At 50.1% G+C, this 18,859-nt stretch overlaps 6 protein-coding genes across 6 annotated transcripts; 4 read left to right on the forward strand and 2 right to left on the reverse strand.

Annotated features, from left to right (window-relative positions):
- Positions 1-261: 261 nt before the first annotated feature.
- M436DRAFT_82319 (uncharacterized protein) lies at positions 262-2,513 on the forward strand (the record flags this gene model as incomplete). Its single annotated transcript, XM_013571850.1, has 3 exons — positions 262-337; positions 393-2,110; positions 2,166-2,513. The coding sequence occupies 3 exons, from the start codon at positions 262-264 to the stop codon at positions 2,511-2,513; spliced, it is 2,142 nt and encodes a 713-aa protein (XP_013427304.1).
- A 712-nt stretch (positions 2,514-3,225) lies between these two features.
- Positions 3,226-3,792, reverse strand: M436DRAFT_47894 (uncharacterized protein; the record flags this gene model as incomplete). The annotated part of the gene is made up of 1 exon (XM_013571652.1): positions 3,226-3,792. The coding sequence occupies one exon, from the start codon at positions 3,790-3,792 to the stop codon at positions 3,226-3,228; it is 567 nt and encodes a 188-aa protein (XP_013427106.1).
- Positions 3,793-4,851: 1,059 nt separating this feature from the next.
- On the reverse strand, positions 4,852-7,369 carry M436DRAFT_47848 (uncharacterized protein; the record flags this gene model as incomplete). Its single annotated transcript, XM_013571644.1, has 3 exons — positions 4,852-5,067; positions 5,107-6,904; positions 6,963-7,369. The coding sequence occupies 3 exons, from the start codon at positions 7,367-7,369 to the stop codon at positions 4,852-4,854; spliced, it is 2,421 nt and encodes an 806-aa protein (XP_013427098.1).
- Positions 7,370-11,608: 4,239 nt separating this feature from the next.
- On the forward strand, positions 11,609-13,805 carry M436DRAFT_73199 (uncharacterized protein; the record flags this gene model as incomplete). Its single annotated transcript, XM_013571851.1, has 2 exons — positions 11,609-11,958; positions 12,014-13,805. The coding sequence occupies 2 exons, from the start codon at positions 11,609-11,611 to the stop codon at positions 13,803-13,805; spliced, it is 2,142 nt and encodes a 713-aa protein (XP_013427305.1).
- Positions 13,806-15,015: 1,210 nt separating this feature from the next.
- M436DRAFT_47659 (uncharacterized protein) lies at positions 15,016-15,672 on the forward strand (the record flags this gene model as incomplete). Its single annotated transcript, XM_013571623.1, has 1 exon — positions 15,016-15,672. One exon carries the CDS (start codon positions 15,016-15,018, stop codon positions 15,670-15,672), a length of 657 nt encoding a protein of 218 aa, XP_013427077.1.
- A 453-nt stretch (positions 15,673-16,125) lies between these two features.
- Positions 16,126-18,704, forward strand: M436DRAFT_64222 (uncharacterized protein; the record flags this gene model as incomplete). Its single annotated transcript, XM_013571715.1, has 6 exons — positions 16,126-16,434; positions 16,516-16,619; positions 16,847-17,048; positions 17,266-17,773; positions 17,835-18,324; positions 18,524-18,704. 6 exons carry the CDS (start codon positions 16,126-16,128, stop codon positions 18,702-18,704), a joined length of 1,794 nt encoding a protein of 597 aa, XP_013427169.1.
- Positions 18,705-18,859: the final 155 nt, after the last annotated feature.

Below are 18,859 nucleotides of genomic sequence, written 5' to 3' on the forward strand. Positions count from 1 at the left end.
TACAAGCGACTTTTGAGAAAGAGGGATTGAGTTTGTAGACCGCCTGCCTAATAAACAGCATACGAGGCTGGCTGCGCACGCTCTTGCCGTCATACGGCGCTCTCAACTCCCTTGCCACTGTCAACAGAGTACGACGTCGTTTAAAATATTTCTTTCGCGTCGCACCGAATAATGTCGTCGCGACGACGTGAGTAAGACAAGAAGACCTCCGACTCCACAGACCTGCAGAGTGTGTTGCGCTCTTCCGACAAGACGACCAAGATGGCCGAAGATTTGGACACCAACAAGATCAAGGAATGGCGGTCGATTGTGACACTGATTGTTTTCCTGCTGACCAGTAAGTCGGCGCCTTGTCTACATCTCAGTAGGAACTCATCCTGACTCGAACATAGATATCGTGGTTCTCTTCCCCTTCAAGATCCCGATTTACATTCCAAGGGTCATCTACAATGGGTTCCTGAACATACTCAGTGCGTGTCGCATAATACCCTCAAGGCGTCATGGACATTCGCACAACAAAGGCAGCGACAGAGCCTCAAGATTTGTGCGGATGAACTTTTCGATGAGTTTATCGACCGCACCGTTGATTGCCGACCTCTTTTTGCTAGCAATCTCAGCTATTGGACGACAAGAAGTGCATGATGGTACAGTCGGAGCCGACAACGTCAGTCCCATCGACATCATGGTATTTTTCGTCACTCTGGCTTACATTGCCATTTCCATCGATGCATCTGGACTCATCAGATTTTTGGCATTCAAAGTGTTGCAAAAAGGAGGTAAAGTGGGCCATTTGCTCTTCTTCTACCTATACGCATTCTTCTTCAGTCTGGGCACTTTTATCGGAAACGATCCTATCATTCTCTCTGGCACGGCTTTTCTGGCATATATGACCAGAGTCTCGAGCAACATCGATAATCCCAGAGCATGGATGTACTCACAGTTCTCAATTGCGAACATCGCCTCGGCCATTCTCGTGTCATCGAATCCGGCGAATCTGGTGCTTGCTGGAGCCTTCCAGATCAAGTTTATCGTCTATACTGCGAACATGATCGTGCCTGTTGTGGTCACTGCGGTCGTTCTGTTCCCTTTCTTGCTGTACGTTGTTTTCGCGAGTCCACAGCTTATTCCGCTCTCCATCGAGATGGAATCCCTATCAGACGAAGCCAAAAACAAGAAGCCAGTCAACCCCAACATCCCCCAAGCGAAAGGAAAGAAAGACGAGGACGACGAAGAGTCTGCCGAGGACAAAGAGGCTGCACTTGCGGAAATCATGAACCCATTCCTGGATAAGGGAGGTGCAATATTTGGAGCTGTCGTTATGGCAGTTGCACTCATCACGCTTCTTGGACTCAACGCAGCCAGTTCGGAAATCGGTGAACATCCCGTGTTCTGGATCACACTACCAGCCGCATTCATCATGTTCTGCTGGGATCTTACCTATGGATGGAAACACAGAAAAGAAACTCGCAAGATTGCAAAGACACGTCAAGCAGAGCAGGACGAGCGTGCCAGCAGCAGCAGACCCGCCAGCGCCATGTTCCAAACGCCAGGCGCCTCAAGCTCGTTTGTTCATGTAGTGCCTCCCACGCCAGAGCCTGCAGGGTCTGAGAAGAGCATTCGATCATTGTCCAATACAAGTCCCAATACCGACCAGACCATTTCTGGAGCGGAGAGAGACTCAGGAGATGGTATTTTGCTCAACAAAGAGGAACCAAAATACTCCTCTACCCAATTATCGTTGCCAACCACGAACAACTTGCACACCAGAAAACTAGATGCAGCCCTGGACAAAGCTATCGATGAAGAGAAAACTCGATCTTGCAGCGAGGACACGCACCCCTCACAAGAACCCCAGCGATGGAATCTCACTACATGGATTTCAGCAAAGTACAGGTGGCTGCAGGAAACTTTCCCTACTGTCATGGCAGTCTTGAGTCATCTTCCGCTTAAGCTTGTACCCTTTGCCCTATCAATGTTCGTGTTGATTCAAGGGCTTGTCACCAAAGGATGGATCCCCGTATTCGCCTATGGCTGGGATCATTGGGTCACCAAGACCGGCACTATTGGTGCGATAGGTGGAATGGGTTTCCTCGCTGTAATCCTTTGCAACGTAAGTGAGACTCATCCCAGCGGACTCGAGAACACTCTAACATTTTCAATCACAGTTCGCAGGCACAAACATTGGCACAGCTATTCTGCTTGCTCGAGTCGTTCAAGCTTGGCAGCAAATCCATATCAACAACGGCATCCCCATCAGCGATCGCACGTTCTGGGCCACCGTGTATTCCATGGCTCTGGGTGTCAACTACGGAGCGTTCAGCACGGCATTTAGTGCATCGTTGGCTGGTCTCTTGTGGCGCGATATTCTTGCTCGCAAGCACATCCACGTCCGGCGACTTGACTTTGCACGAGAAAACATCCCTATCATCGCAACTTCGATGGTGGTCGGCTGTGCAGTCTTGATCGGGGAGATATACATAATAAGAGACAATTCGCCGTACAAGATGGGTTAGAAATGTACATAGGCAATCTCAGCTCTGGAGTTTTAGATTGTACAGAATCAGAATTTGATTTTACAAAAAGAAGAATGTTCCAAAATCGCCTTGCCAGATTCCAAACTTTGACATGTAGGAGTCACTACATTCTCATGCCATGGTATGACACCGTTCGTTACAGAATCCGCAGAAGAAAAGGCCATGGTTGTTCGCGGCAGACTTATCCACTAACTCATGCTCGCCACTAAAGCGCCGTCAAGACGCACATGCATGGTGTTAGCACCGAACATACTCGCTGCGGCTGGGAGAAAAGACCAGACCTGTCTTCACGCGGTAGTCAGGGGCACAGGTCCGCAAAGCAGGGCAACCCATGTTGATCCCCCAGAACGAAACAGCACGAAGTGGACCTGTTTGTGTGCGATCACTAGGAGAAAGCGAGCGAGAGGACGTGAAGACTCATGGACCTGGTAATCTGCTATACTTGGATAAAGTGATGCTACCGTTGTGATTGCGGAGTCAGGCTCTGTCTGCATGGCCTTCAGGCCATGCCAGATCAATCATGAAGGTGGCTTATCAGTATTATCAGTAAGGAAGGTTGCGAAGTAAGTGGTGAAGTACTTATACCAGCTTGTTGCTTACACGGGAGATACAATGAAGGCCTATGCTCAATCAACAACTACAGTATGTCCAATGCAATGTAACACAAGAAGTAAGATATATCCCCTCGCCCTCAGTTGCCGCTCATAGGCAGCCCTTCAGTTCCTCTTCCATGATCCTCACCCAGCACCTCACCACCCACAACCAACTTCTCACAATCCTGCAACACAAACGTCATCCTCGCCCACATGCTCTCACTCGGATTCTTCCACGAGTGCATCGTTGCCCTCTGCACTGCGATATCTCCCGGCTTCATCAACTGCCTCTCTCCAGAATCCAACACCAATTCAATCTCCCCAGCAATCACGATACCGTAGTCAAGCGATTGGGTTCTGTGCATCATACATTCAAAGCCAGGTGCAAAGTCAACGGTACGACAAACTGTGCCGTTTGGGTTCACAAGACCGAGTTTGCCTGACGAGGTTACTTTGTCGTGGGTTTTGATATCTGTGTTTCCATTGAGGTTTGCTGGGAATTGAGAGGTTGTGTAGGCGACATTGAAGGCCATTTCTTCGTTATCGTAGACGGTCCAGTTTGCAGGCCGGGTTTCTTCAACGATTGCTTTGCCAGTGTGGTTGTGGCCAGTTAGGTATGTGGTTATTGCTGGCAGGTCCGAGATTTGGGGTTGTTGGGAAGGCATGATTGATGCTGGACTATCAGGGAAGTGCTTGAGATGGAAGGTGGGTTCGTCTTGCGGGCTCTTTCCCAAACAATGAGATTTTGCATTTGTGTTCAGGAAGGACCATCAAGGTCATGATATATGCAGTCGCTTCTCTTTACCCCGCTTCTAGTCTTATAGCTTATTCGGAAGGAGCTGCAGATTAAGAATATTGATGCCGGTTGTCTGCACCTTCTTCGGGACCCCTTCGGAGTCCGGGGGAGGTAGAATGATATCGATCACATGGTTGGCGGTCTGTAGCAACCAGAAGTGCAATTCCCGGGGCTCTAGGGGATCGTGGTTTGATGGTGACGGAACTGCCTCGTTGTCGCGTTGCGATGGAAAGAATTATAGGTGAAGAACATGCGGTCGTTCTGGCTGACTAAGCCGCCGGTATGTTTTGACTACAGCTCACCACGAGGCATCTCACCATTCGAGACAAATCGTCTAGCTCGTTTCGATCTCGTGTCCTTCACGCTCACTCCTGCTTTCTTTGCTACATTGTTAAGCAGAACTACGAGAATCCTGCCTGTGGAGTGGCTGGACCTACAAGAACAGGGATATGGATTGGAGGAGAAAGAGGAAGAGAGCAGAACCAGGTGCATGGACCAGAGATCTCCTCGATAGGAAGAAACCCGTAGAAGGTTTACAGATCTGAGTGCCTCCTTCTCCTTCTCTTGACACTTGCCTCTCCCTTCGTCCTATACATAATACACACCCAGTACTCGTGTTTCTCGTCTGGGTGTGCTGTCGCAAACTCCAAATCTAGGCTATGAAACAGGAAAAAGACGGAGAACCAAAGTAGTAATGAGGGAAACAGCCCGGAGGGAAAAGGGGGATATCACAAGCCTCCTTGTAGCAATTCGGAATAGAGGCCAATGAGGCAACGGCAACGAAAGGATGGAGAGCAAAAGCCAAGTCCTGCAATACCCCTGCCATATACAACATTGAGCATATCCACTGTCATCTCTATGTACACCAGAACTCCCTATCCCTATGCATATCTATAACCTTGTATACAAAAACACCCATCATTATGATCTATCTACACTTTGCCATTTCTCTTCCAAGACACTTTAAACATCCACATTTGGTGCCCTCTTCATCTTCATCGACGCCCCTCGCACATTCGACCATCAGAGCTCCAGGTCCCTCTTTCACAGCCGCCGCGACGGCAAATGCCAACGTCAATGAAAATCTCACCCACAGCCAAGGCGAATGTCTACTCAACATGGGTGCATCTTCTCTTCTTTGTCTCTCGTTCCGCAGTGCTTGTGTGCTCCTTCGTTTATGGACTTTGCGTCGTGTCTCAAAGACACATGTTGAAGGCGATGCTCTTCGGCGTAATTGTCGTGATGGACAAGGTGAAAGCTCAACATCTGAGGAATCAGCTTCAGAATCTGTATCTTCGGCTTGAGATCTCTCTGATGGAGAAGGAGAAGATTGACGATAAGGAGTTTGCATCAAAATGGCATTTTCGTGTAGAGAGCAAGCCATCAACCTTCTCGTTGCCATAGGACCGAGTAAAACATGCAACAACATCCACTGGAAGCGATTCAATGTTCTCGATAGCAAGAATGCTTGATGAGCTCGAGCCACACATCTCCTGGCAATCTTGAAAGGTTGACGCAGCAGCTCTTTGACCAACTCTACCACGCCGTTGGGTTTTGGTACAGGGGCTGGAAGAGCAGAAGATGTAGTCCGAGAAGAAGGTGGGTACATCGACAAACCTGTCGCTTCGGACATGCTGCGTTGATGGCGTAGACGCATGGCTCCAGACACATTTCTTTGAATGCTAGTGCTGTGAGACGACAAGTCTGCAGGTTTGGCGTTGAGAGTTGCGAAGGGAGTGGGTCCCGAAGAAGTGGTTTGAGAGTCCTCGTCGTGTCTAGCGGCATCTAGCTCTTCGAGTAGGTTTCTTCCAGTGTTGGGACCTATGGAGGGATACTCTGCTGCTGTGTCGTGCGAGGCGATGGTATGTTGAGGGGTCGGTGTTTTATCTTCCTCGTTTGAGGGAATTGTTGAGGAAGACTCTGTAGCGACAAAAGGTGGGAGTAACGTCGATTGAAGTCCATCTGTATTCGTCTTTGCTCGTCTGCGTCCAGCGATTGGGCTGAATTCATGGCAACTGGCTCTTCTCGGCACAACAGGTACATCTGGGAACGGAAATGCACGAGGTGAGTCGTGTGGCTCGTAAACAGGTGCCGAAGCCAGTATGGGAGCTAATTGAGCAGCCGACAGGATCAAAGGTTTGGGAAGATGTGATCCACCATGGAATCTTCGCATTCGTCGATTTGGTCGAGCTCGGGAGGAAGATGGCGGAGGTTCCTGGTTCATAAGGAGACTAAAGTCGATGCTGTTGCGTGAGGCGTCACTGATGAAGGACTCTCGCTTAGAGGCATCCCCTTCAGTGTCGCTTATGGGGTTGTCGAAGTAATCCTGTACAGCGCCCTCGCATTGTGGTCTGGGCTCGTCGCCTTCATGGTGTTCGAGCATACTCGCTTGGTGCAAAGAGCCAGCCGTGGGAAAGCGATGGAATGACAGTCTCTTCTGTCTCGTACTTCTGGACTCCTTGGTAAAAGGCGGCTGAGCGAGCGGTGTCTCGGTCTTGATAGGCGAAGTGACAAGCAAGTGTGCAAACGTCTCCAATCTCTTCTCAAACTCGACATTCGCAGCTTCGGCAATGTCCAAAGCCTTTCTCGTAGCGTCAAGTTGAGCTTGGAGTTCCTTGACCTTTTGCAAGTACTTGTCGCCGTCTGCTTCCAACATGTTGATCCTCGCGCGCAGGTTGTTCTCGACACCATCGTGCTCTTCCATGACCTGTAGCACCCTCTCATCAAACTCGGCCTCCCAGCGAGTGTTCTCCTGTTCCAATCTTCGAATGTCTTGGTTCAACTGACGTATCTTTTGGCCCTTCTCTTTCGTGGCCGTTGGGGAGCTCAATGAGGCTAGCTGTGTCTGGTAGGCAGCGAGTTCTGATTCGAGATAAGCAATGTGTTGATCTTGTTGATCCGAGTCAGGGTTGCTTTTGTAGGACTGAGTGCGTTGATGCTTCTTTCTCGACTTTGTGAGGTTCGGGGCTTCTGGTGGAAGACTGGGAGGGGTTGTGTAAGCGTCTACAGTCAATACAAGGTGGGGCAGGATTGTGTTACCATGCTGGCGACGACTCAAAGTTCCAGGCCTTGTCGTCTCCATTCTCGTCTGCAAAGACGGACAGGACCGAGTCGTGCTTGTTCTTGTTCTTGTCTTTTCTCCGTAGACTCGAGTTGCTGACTTCTTGAAGTATGCTAGACGACCTTCCTCTTGCACTCAGATATGTCTTGGTCGACTCGGGTTGCTGTGGTAGATCTGAAGTTGGTGTGTCATCTTGTTGTGCGGGAGATGACCAAGCGCCCGAGGTCCTGCGCTTGGGAGTGATGTTGCGGTTGGGCAGAACTCGACCGCGGAAGCCATTCTTTCGTAGTTGGAGTCGTCGATTTGCTCGCGTTGTTCCGGGGCCGGCGAGCGGTGACGATCTCTGCTCGACCTCTTCCATGTTCGAGGGTAGTTGTGATTCCATATGCAGGGGTGAATTGGTTATGCACAGCGTGTATTGTCGTTTCAGGGATTACTGCATGGCCATGGTGAAAAGACACCTTGATGATCTGTGTTTGACTAGACTCGAGGCCGCCGGTGTTCTGTTTCGTGTCTTTTCTTTCTGTAGTAGGCGTGCAAAGTCGTTGTCGAAACTTGTCTCACGTAGTCTGGAGAAGAGAGGAGAAAGTGCGAGTCGTTCAGAGTGGAGACGGTCAGTGATACAAGCTGTTGTTTGGATGTTTATGCCCCGTCTCGGCCTCTCGGCTGTCGTCGACTCTGCCCTGCCAAAGTCTAATTTCCCTTTGTTTGAAAACGTGCTTGCTTCCCACTTGCTACCTACTGAACTGCAGAGCATTGTCATTCAGGCCGCCCGTTACAACTGGCTCAAATTTCCTTTCTTCGACATGTGAGAGATAGACATTCTGCTGACACAAATAGCTGGACGCTCATGACTTGCACCTGCTGCCCCTCCACACCGCCCTGCCAAGCTCTGTACACACCGCCCTTATAATCCACCTATTTTCCCATCTCAAACACCGAGATACATCTGAGCCCTGGAGCTTCGTCGGACTATCTCTTCCATCTCGCTCCACTTGTACAACATGTTTGCTGTTCTACCCATGTCAACAAACAGTGACTGCACTGTCACAAGCACCAAATCTTCTTCACATGATCAATGCATGCATGTGCAAATCTGTCCCTGGATAACTGTCGCAGATGCCGTTTTTGACATCACTCTCGTCCAATCCGTTTCGGGATTATCTCAAGATAGCATGATCATCTCAATTCGATTCGTCCACTAACGTTGAGGTCAGGGTGACCTTGAAACGCTCAGATTGTTTGCATCTGCATGACTACTTTTCCGCGACTTTGGTGGAAATGTATAGTCACATGTGAATCAGCTGCTAGTCATGTGCAAGAAGTTGGAGTTCCATCGCTTTCCCAGCAAGAACCAGTCTTTCTTATGTACCGAGTCCTGACTGACGGATCTTTGGTTCCATGTGCAGGCGTAAGATTGTTGGAAAGCAAGCTTGCATCACATAGCATAGACTCTTCGTCTTGAGGTCCTTGAAGAAGTAAGAAATCCTTCTCTATCGGCCCCTAAGCGCTCAGTGACATTTCTCGACTCTGAGCCATAAGGATAGAGCAGAAGACTCGATGACGATCAGTCTTATCGCAAAAGATATAATGTACGAAAGCTTCCAGCGAGCGTGGGACACAGTCCTGCAAAGCACAACATTCAGATGTTGTCATGAGGCTCCAGTAACGGCATCGATCCTGATCGTTGGGAAATTCATTGAATTGACTCTCTTGCCCCGAGAGTGTAGTCCGGGCAGCTGCGGGGGTCTTAAGTATATTGATGACGCGTGAGCATCAAGAGAATTCTGAGAAAGGGCATCCATCTAAGACTATGCCGCAAGGAATGGCTCACTCATCGCCAGAACGATCGTTGGCAACTGCTTATTGGTGTTAGTGTTAGAGAGCTACCCGAATCAGACTGCTGTGAGAGTGGTTCTGGTCTGCTCTTCATAGCGATGGCTACTATCGCGGAATGCGAGTCACGATATCCAGTCAGTCATGCACATCACAAGGCTGGTATAGATGGTGTTGAGATTGGTGGATGCTTGCCTCCTTCCAGTCGCTCACCAGCTGTCAAAGCAAACGTGTTGAATATGCTTGCGACGCGCCGCCAGCGATGAGATGTTGAATGCATGCTGTCGACCCAGCCATCGCGATTTGAAGTCGACGTTCTATCAAGCTTTCCATACCTTTATGCTTTTGTACCTCGAGGATACTTGCCCGCTTTCGACCGCGGTGGACGCGACGCGCCAATGTTCTCTAAATGCTGCTGTCAAGAGAGTTTCGTGGCGAACGATTACTCCAGCCGCGGCGTTCGAACAGAACAGGCTGTGCCGCTGTGTGGTATACGAACGCAAGCTCAAAACCGAACCGTATCTCCAACCTCCTCTGGGCAAAAACTTGCTTCTGCGGTATATCGAAGTTTAATGGCCAGGAACGTGGTTTTGTTCGGAGGCGGTTTTGAAGACATGTCTTGTGGTTAAAGTTGCCGTCTCGTATTGCCGAGGCTTGATTCTGGCTGTGCATGAGAATCGTAAAGTATAAATCTGACTGCAATTTACCCGTCAAGACACCATAGACGAATGCGAAGAGATAGACGGGAGCTGATATACAAGTCAGAATGAAGTAAAGGAGACAGACCTATCAAAACATGTGATGATGTGATTGGTGGTTGATGTTGTTTATTGGAGGCGTTCGTGCATCCAATAGCTGAATCGTCCAAAAATAGGCGGGTCATGTACCAGTTGGATTAATGTTTAAATGTTTGCTGCACGTCGCAGCAAGTGTTGCGCGAGAGCGGCTTGACCGAATGTTGCAACATCCCGCTTCCTTGCAAGATGGTGACCAAAGTCTTCTGGCAAGCAAAAAAGCAAAAAGTCGTGTGCGGCAGAAAGCGAGAAACCGACGGGAGTGACATTCGTGATGGACGCGCGCACATCCGCGAGAAGCAGCAAGCCATGTCCGCACTTCATCTTGCAGAGATGTGCATATCATATTGAGGCTCATTTGACTGGGGTTGTGTGACAAGAGTTTGGTGTGAACCTCGCCATCTGCCGTCGACACAACAGTGATGGTGACCATGGCCATTACGAATCTTTCGGAAAACAAAGGCTTGATGTCTGGTCATGAGCTATGGTAGATGGTGGATCGCCATCAAATTGCGCGTACAATGCAGGACGCATGCAACGCCATGAGGCTTCTCGCACTCGTGCAGGTAAATCGGCTTGCAAATAGGGGACGGACTTTACGGAGGCGGTCATGATGAAGAGATCACCTCAAGGAGGTGACATGGGTTGTATGGTTCTCACGGCAGCCAAGACGAGGGGATGACAACGAGACTCTATAGCGTAGCCGAGTTTCATGCATATCCTTACACTCGACCGGAGCAGCGGGAGCTTGTGTTTACATGGAGTGAACGATGAGACTGACGAGAGACGGACGGCAGCATTTGGGGGATTGCGCGTTCTGCAGAGTGAGGCTGTGAGGAGTCTTGATGAATGATGTGTAGAAGGGTTGATGTGGATAGGGATTCGATATGGATGTGTGTTTCACAGTGGTTGCGACTCTTTTCCGCCGATCAAAACAGAGAGTTCCGGCTGTCAAGTTTTGGTTGTACGGCGCAACACGTTAAGCACTCGGCAGACGGCATGTTGGTGGAGCATCGGCCGTCACGCAGGACAGGCGCAATATGGATGAGCTGTCTATGCAATCAGGAGAGGTGGACACTGGACAGCACCAGGAAAAAGCAGGACATGCTCCCCGGAGTGTTTGGAAATGCATGACGAAAAGAGGCCGAAGGTGGAGAAAGCAGAGTCAGGGTGTGGCGCATCGGCCATGCAGGAGAGATCTCCAGATTCAAGAGACTGGGGGGACTGCGTGGCTGCGATTGCACCTTCCGCGGCAAAAGAGAGTCAGAGACACAAGATGAGTTGAACACCACGCAAGAGTGCAGCGTCTCTGGACTCCTCGCAGTCCCAAGCAAACAGGCACTAACCCAACGGAAAACCACAAGCCTGCCAGCGCGCTGGAACAAGAGTCAAAGACACGATAACGACTCCAGCGTCGAAGTGTGTTTCCAAGTTCGTAGCTAGTCGCCCATCCAATCAGCTTCAGCTCCGGCAGAGTTGACTCGTTGAGGAGGCTTTTCTGTTATTTGCACACGGACCTCGCCGCCGTTCGAGCCTCCAATCATCGCTGTTCCAAGTGTTTGATCTGGTGCTTGGAAGCGGCCCGTTTATGCTCCCACTCCCCCCCAAAGACCTTCTGGACGCTGTTTGGAAATTGTTCCACCACCTCTTCCTCCTGTCCAACTTGTTCCCCTCCTCCTCCCATCCTCTTGCACCGCAACCTGCTCCGGACATACCCTTCCGGCTTGCAGCAACCAGAGCGTCTCTCAGCCAGCCTACATCAACCTTGTGCTCGCCGTCGACTCTGTCCCCCAACCTCTCCCGGCAACCCCGGCGTTAAACCAACGGCTGGGTCTCGGCTTCCACGTCTGCACATCTTGGCCAAATAACCAACCAATCCAACTCTCGTCGCTCGCTACTCGCAATTTTTTCTCAACACCGCCAATCTGGACGACTACAAGGAACGCAAGTCGGAGAGCAGCCTCTCCAGTGATGCTGGCGAAGGTCTTCCCACAATGCAACAACAGCAACAAGGCGGTGCGCGTCTGCGACACTTGAACCCGCTCAGGCTGTTTCACGGCAACTTTTCATACCAGGAGCTCCCCTCGGACAGCCGCAACACTTCGCCATTCACACTGCAGCCTCTGAAGCGAGTGCGATGGCCGTCACCGAAGCGCGCCGGTGAGGCAATGCGTTCAGTCCGCTGGTCTCCTCTTCGCATCCTACTCTGGGCATTGACGTCGCTTCTCGTTCTGTTGATGCTTATTGCGACCCGCCATCATAGATTCCGCGAGTCTCCGTCGCCTTCAAATCCGGACCCAGCACAAGAAAAGCCTCCGGGTTATCCATGGGAGGAATACCCACAGTAAGAACTGGTCCTGACACGCAACGTCTGCCGAAACGCTAACACGCACCGATAGATTGAAGGCCTTCTACAACGGCATTCGTACTTTGACTCCCGCCAAAGAATGGGTTCCGGAAAATCGCTACAACAAATCCGCGCCCGAGGGTGCTGTCGACAGCAACGAAGCCCGTGGCCTTGCCAAGCAACCCGCTTTAGATCCCATCAAGCTCACCCCTTACCCCGATTACAACTCGTACGAGTACACGCAAAAGCATGGAAAAGTTGAGACCTGCTACATGGATGAAGAAGACAAGGTCGAAGTTCCTGATGTCTATGTCTACCCCGGTCTTCCCAGAAACATGACTGCTCCCTTCTTCGGCACACACAAGGAACTCGGTATCAGAGATGATGTCTGTTATGATAGATTTGGAAGACTCGGTCCTTATGGTTATGGCTACAATGCTACAGCAGGTGGTCTTGGTCCTGGTCTTGACTCGGAGAATGTCGGCACGGACAAGCTTTTCGAAAAGATGGGCACAGTTGATTATTCAAACGTCAACTGGGGCAAGGCCATGAAGAAGTGTCACAGCAAGAACAAGGCTCGTTTCGAGAACAAGGATGCACACCGCAAGATCGCTCGTCATGCCTACATTCTCCGCATCTGGACTGGCTACAACTTCAACTATAACCAGCTCTACTCTCTTCGCGCCATGATCGCCGAACTTTCGCTCAAATCTGGCGGTGAGTACGATGTCTGGTTCCTTCTGCACGTCAAGGATGAGACTCTTCCCATCTGGGCCGACAAGGGTGTTTACCAGAAGGTCATCGAGCAGAACATGCCCAAGGAGTTCTGGAACATGACTGTGCTCTGGTCCGAGTCTCAGCTGCTTAACTACTACCCTCCTCCTTTCGCCGAGCCTTTCGAGAACCCCTCCCAACAAAGTGTCCACGGTGTGTACCGCTCGGCCCACTTTGCTCTTCAATGGTTTGGCCAACAATATCCCGACTACGACTTTTACTGGAACTGGGAAATGGATCTCCGTTACAATGGCCACTACTACGAATTCAATACTGCTCTCGGTGACTGGGCTCGCAAGCAACCTCGCAAGGGAATGTGGGAGAGAGCTGAGAGATTCTGGATACCCGAGCTTCACGGTTCATACCAAAACTTCACTGACATGGTTGAGCGTGAAACTCGTGAGAACGGCAAGACTCCTGTCTGGGGCCCTCCTGCTTTCCAGAACGATGGCCTCTCCACCTCTCCCGCTGATACTACCCCTCCCATGCCCTACGACAAGGATGATTTCAAATGGGGAGTCGGCGAAGAGGCTGATCTCATCACTTTCAACCCTCTTTTCGATCCCAGCAGGACTAACTGGGTATTCCGTCTCGACGCAACTGGTTACAGTCTCAAGATGCCTCCTCCACCTCGTCGTTGCGCCATCATTACCGTCTCTCGTCTTTCCAAGCGTCTGATGGATATTATGCACGAAGAGACCTGGAAGTACCGCCACACCATGTTCCCAGAGATGTGGCCCGCCTCATGTGCCTTGCAACATGGTCTCAAGGCTGTCTATGCTCCTCAACCAGTTTACTTCGATCGTGACTGGGATCTTGAGTACATGGACAGAATGTTCAACCGTCCTCGTATTGATGTTGACAGTCCCTTCGGATGGGGTGAACACAACTTTATCGGCAGTTCTTTCTACTACAACTCTCAATTCAGCGGTGCTCTCTGGCGCCGCTGGCTTGGTCTCCGTGAAAACAAGGAGGGTGGTACCCGAGAAGAAGAGATTGGCACTGGACGCATGTGTCTATTACCGTCGCTGTCCCACCCTGTCAAAGGAGAATTGGGGGAGAATAATTGATCTTGTCTGGATGAGAAGTGTTTCGACGACTAATGCATAAGTTTCGGCAAAAACTAGAAGGTGTCCAGGCTTCTGGGAAGGAGTTTTACATGTTTATATGGGGTATCCTCGAGGGTTTATCTTTTTTCCTGTTTTCATTTCACGTCTATCATTCCCTGGGAAGAGCAAAAAGCGCCATCACTCTCTGTTTTCTGCTTTCTTCCTCCCATCAGAGCGTCTTCGATTTTGGTTGATTTTTCCGTTACTGCCTGTTTCGGTATGGGCGTTTGCAAGTGGAGCTGGTCTTTGTTGCATCTTTGGACTGGAGTTTTCGTATGCTTTTAGTCGCTTCTGATCGGTTCTGGTCTTTGCTGTGTCCTCCTTTCTTCTCTCTTTGGCTCTGTTCTGATCTGTACATATGGGACACCAACACGCACTCCACCGCGCCGAGGCTTTGCGTATATGCAAAGGATGAAGATACAGGCATTCGGACTGACGCACGTATTTAATATTGAAAGAAACATACTTTTAACCACAACCTTCTCTCAATACTCTATCTGTCCTCTCGCCCTTGCTCATACCCACTTTTACGACCTCAGATAGGCAGGATCTGACAGCAGGCTCAAACAATACTATGAAGATGCACAAAGAAGTCTGAATCATGGCAACAGCTAGAGAAACGCATCGTAGATACACCCCCTCACTGGCTTCCGCGATTGATTGCAAACGATGCTGCAATTTTATAGTTCTATATCAGCTAAGACAGAGGCTCGAATACCGTCTCTCACACCTCGAATCACTCTCACGCTGACACAGAGGAGGTAATGCGACTATCAAAATGCACGATGTTTAGCTTCGCAATTCACCAACGTCGTAAAAGCAAGATACGGTATACAAAAAGGTAACCACAAATCATGCGGTGACAATCTCCGTTCAAGGTCGCAACTCCCACGAAACATCATCAGCGCCATGGTGCACGGACGTCAGCGATCAAAGCGGACTTCGATTCCGAGTCGTGACCTATCATTCTTTGTCGCGACGACATTCACAAGTCGCCATATCTCACCACGAAAGACCGGACTCGGCTACCTATCGAGCTGCAGCGGAGGAACATTCGTGGTCCATCTCTTCCCAACACTAGTCAAGATCTCGCAGCAAGTCTGCAAGGATAAACAACGAACACCTGAGAGACTGTTTGTTTTACATCAGTGCTCAAGATCGACAACTTATCATGCTCGCTCTACTCAAAGATACTCTCTCTCTGGCGAGGGCGCTCAGCATCACTAACCGGCAACCGAGATCGGGCTATGGTCTCGTGCGCCTTTTCTCATCATCCCACCCACGAATCAAGTTCCGGCGACATCCTACCGAAGCCGAGCTTCTTGAAATGTCACCGAGTTCGCCATGGTACTACAAAACGAGGGAGGATCCCGAATCCCGCAGGAGAAGAAACATGCACCAAAAACTTGTACACGAAAGGGTGAAGCAACGACGCCAAGACGATCCCGAATACAACCTGAAGGTGTTGAGTCGCTGGAGGAACAAGTCAAAAAATGAAGATCATCGCCTTCTTGGAAGCCTCCGTAGGTGGCTAACAGAGATACCGGCATCACAAAGGGAAGCTTACGCCTGGAAAACTCACCTGTCTGTTGTGTTTCCGGAGAAGCAGCGCTTTACATGTATTGTCTGCGCGGATTACCCTGCGAATTCGAGGGTCTGGTGGAAGCGACTGGACGGCCATACCGCTCCTGCGACGTCCGACGCGCAAGAATATACCTGCCATTCTTGTTACATGGACCAAGATTCGTTCAAGATTTACCCGGTGGAATTCGAAAACCATGTCCCTGGGCCGGGTAAGAAGAAGCCCAAGCCGTACAAGCCATACTAGGCAGATTGAGTGCATCTCTATGGAGAAAGGACTTCGATCACCCGCGGAACAACATGAGCTCACACCTCAGCTTCATATCTCGGGATAGGAACACCAGACGGGTGCGAGCCCAGATTCTATCATCTACAGATGCTCCCGCCGTTCTGCTGCTCTTCTAGTATAAGAACAATGATATAGGTAATAATGCACTCTGCGGTGGCTCACGGACTCTCACGGGCATGTTCTTGGCAACCTGCACCGTGCTGTCAACTTCTTCCTATTTCATTTTAATCTAATTCTTATCAACTCCGTACTCCCCAAACGACGTCTCGAATTTGCGCTACATATCACTCTTCCATCATCTTCCTTGACTGTTTCGACTGTGGAAGATCGACTTTGCTCATCAAATCAACTTGCTTGTGTGTATCACTACTGAGGGGAGCATAGCCCGAGCCCGACCGAGCGGTTTCCGTCATGTTTTCAACATCTCAAAAAGGTCTCTTGCAGGGCATCTTCGATTCCGCACAACATCTCTGGTCAGGACATGGATTACCTCGAGCATTCTCTTCCTGCGAGATACGTGCTGCCCGGCGAATTCCTACGGAAGAGGAGTTATCAACAATGAGTGCCTACCAGCGATGGTACTACAAAAAACGGGATGATCCTATCTGGTGGAGAGAATATCTGGACAGTAAGAGACCGCGGACGAAGGAGTACCTTGACAACATGAAGCGAACAGGGAGATATGCGCAACTCAAAGAAACCGGATTGGCAAACAAGAGGGTTCGCTACCACCAAAAACTCGAGCATAGATTCACCAGATGCATGAATTCGTGGCTTTTCCGACTGTCAGTAAATGTATAGGAAGCCTTTGAGTGGAAGACCCACCTGCCTGTGGTATACCCCGAACGAGTTCGGAAAACATGCAGCACGTGTCATGCCTATCATGCGCACGGTGCAAGACTTTGGTAAGTTCTTTCAATTCGAGGATTGCAAGTAGGAGACTGCTGATATTTGAAGTTCACACATCAAAGTTCAATGACATGCGGTTATTGTGTCGAATCCGCTTGACATTTTGTCCGAGTCCACGGTCTCACATGGACAAACTCTGCGATGCGCTAGATGTGGATGCCTGATCTGGAAGCCCCTTCACGTTCTCTCTAGATGTAGATGCTGACCTGATTCTATGTTGTAGGTGGCAAGATCTGCACGATCCGGACAAGTTCGTCTGTCAGATCTGCTATACAAAGAATGGTATAGCAGCGGCGATGCCCAAGGGCCACGAGGACTTTGTCATGGGTTCTGGGAAATGGCCGAAACCATATGATTTCAAACAAGGCGCAAAGTCATCGCCTGAGCCAAAACATCAGATACAGTCGTCGACGGCGTCCGAGACGGTAACTCGTAAAGATGAGTTGCCATCTGATCCTGCCAGTGGAGCCACCTAAGTCTGGTAGTGCACAGAGCTGGAAGGGTCGTTGCCAGAAGTCGATGTACTCGACAGCTCATTGAGCGAAACCACATCGCAATCTCAGGCAGCCAAGATCACTCACGACCTAGAATGTTACGACGACGTTCACCAACCTTGGCGAAATCCTTCCTTGGAGCTAATAGATGCGGGGCTATTGCTGTCCAACCTCCATCTACAACTTACCTTTCGGCCTTCGCTTTTGCACCACCATGAACATTACCAGCACTCGTTGTTCACACGAAGAGTATCTCGAAGCAACTTACGCACACCAGAAGGAGACAGGAGGACGACATATACCCCTCTTCGACATTCTCAAGGAGCTCTTCCAAGACACTATACAACCTGACGAGGCAGCAACTCGGTTATCTTCATTCATCTTCTTGGACGATGATGTTTCGTCTCTATACTCTGGAGTCCTCTCAACAATCATCGGCGCAGCACAAGAACTTTCAGAAACTGGCAATCTCGAAAAACTCGCCAATCTTGTGCTAGCACTTTCGAGGTTACTCGATGTACGAAATCAAAGCTCTGAGACGCTTCATCTATGCTTCAACCTCAAGGCACATGACATAGCACCTGGTCAAGTCCTCAAAGTCGACGATGGTAAAATCTGGTCACAATTACCTGGGTTTGCCACTGATCTTGGCGACTGTATGCGAGGTATATCACATTCGCTGACCTCACTTCATCTTATTGCCTAATCTCTGTCTAGGTCCTACAGCCTACATTAACGACGGGGTTCCCGAACACATCGCTGAACAACAATGGACGAACCAAAACACTTTTGCCGCTAATCTCATCCACAGCAGCAGCGACTCTCCCTGCAGCTTTGACTTTCTGTATCAATTCGCCTTTCGCGTCATTGCGGATTCATTAGAGTGGGATGCTAGGACTGTGGAAGGAATGGATTCTTTACATTCTTTGCGAGCGGCTATGAGATGGATTGAAATTGCGGGAGACGAGGTCTGGGAAAGGACAAGGACAAATGGGGGTTGGACGGTGGCAGGACCGTTGTGGTATGAAGAGTGGGAGAGGCAAGGGTCTGACGACGAAGGGAGCGATGCGCATAACTCGGTTACACCGGCTCGATGGCTCTGGTGGGCAAAAAGGCTACATGAATTGGCAGAGAGCAACATGATTGATGAGGAAGCAAAAACCATGGCAGGGGCTTCGGCGCACAAGATGAGAGAGTATCAAGATGAGTGAGTATAACTGCAGAGACTCACAGGCTTGATTATCTCCTGTGCAAAGACATGTCGCAGGGGTCATTGTAAGAATGCACAAAGTTCATGGGAAAGGAGATAATGTACACTGAGAGTAATTTCGTGCTCGGCTCGCCTTGGGAACATCTCGAGTTTCTCAACCCACCGTGCCTTTTCACGGCATCTAGAATCTTTTTAGGAGCGACGTGGGATCTAGAGATAACGATGATTGTTTCCTTACCTGCATCGTCGACTATGATGTCGCCCGGGCGTGGCTTGAAGTTCTTCAAGTCGAAATCGTAGTTGTGAGGGTCACGGTCTCGGGGTTGGCTGTGGTGCCCGTTCTCCCTGCAATGGTTGGCGAGAACGTTGGCGGCTGAGACTGTCGAGCTGAACTCGAGAGGTATGTGATTCTGTTCAGAGTCTTCTGTCGACTCCTGAGGCCGAGAGTCTGAGGAACCGGGAAGCTCCATCTGACGATGCTGCATGGAGGACCAGGAAGCAAGTGAGATGCTCGCTATCGCTTTTATAGCTC

This window comes from Aureobasidium namibiae (assembly GCF_000721765.1).
Source record: "Aureobasidium namibiae CBS 147.97 unplaced genomic scaffold scaffold_9, whole genome shotgun sequence".
NCBI classification, from domain to species: domain Eukaryota; kingdom Fungi; phylum Ascomycota; class Dothideomycetes; order Dothideales; family Saccotheciaceae; genus Aureobasidium; species Aureobasidium namibiae.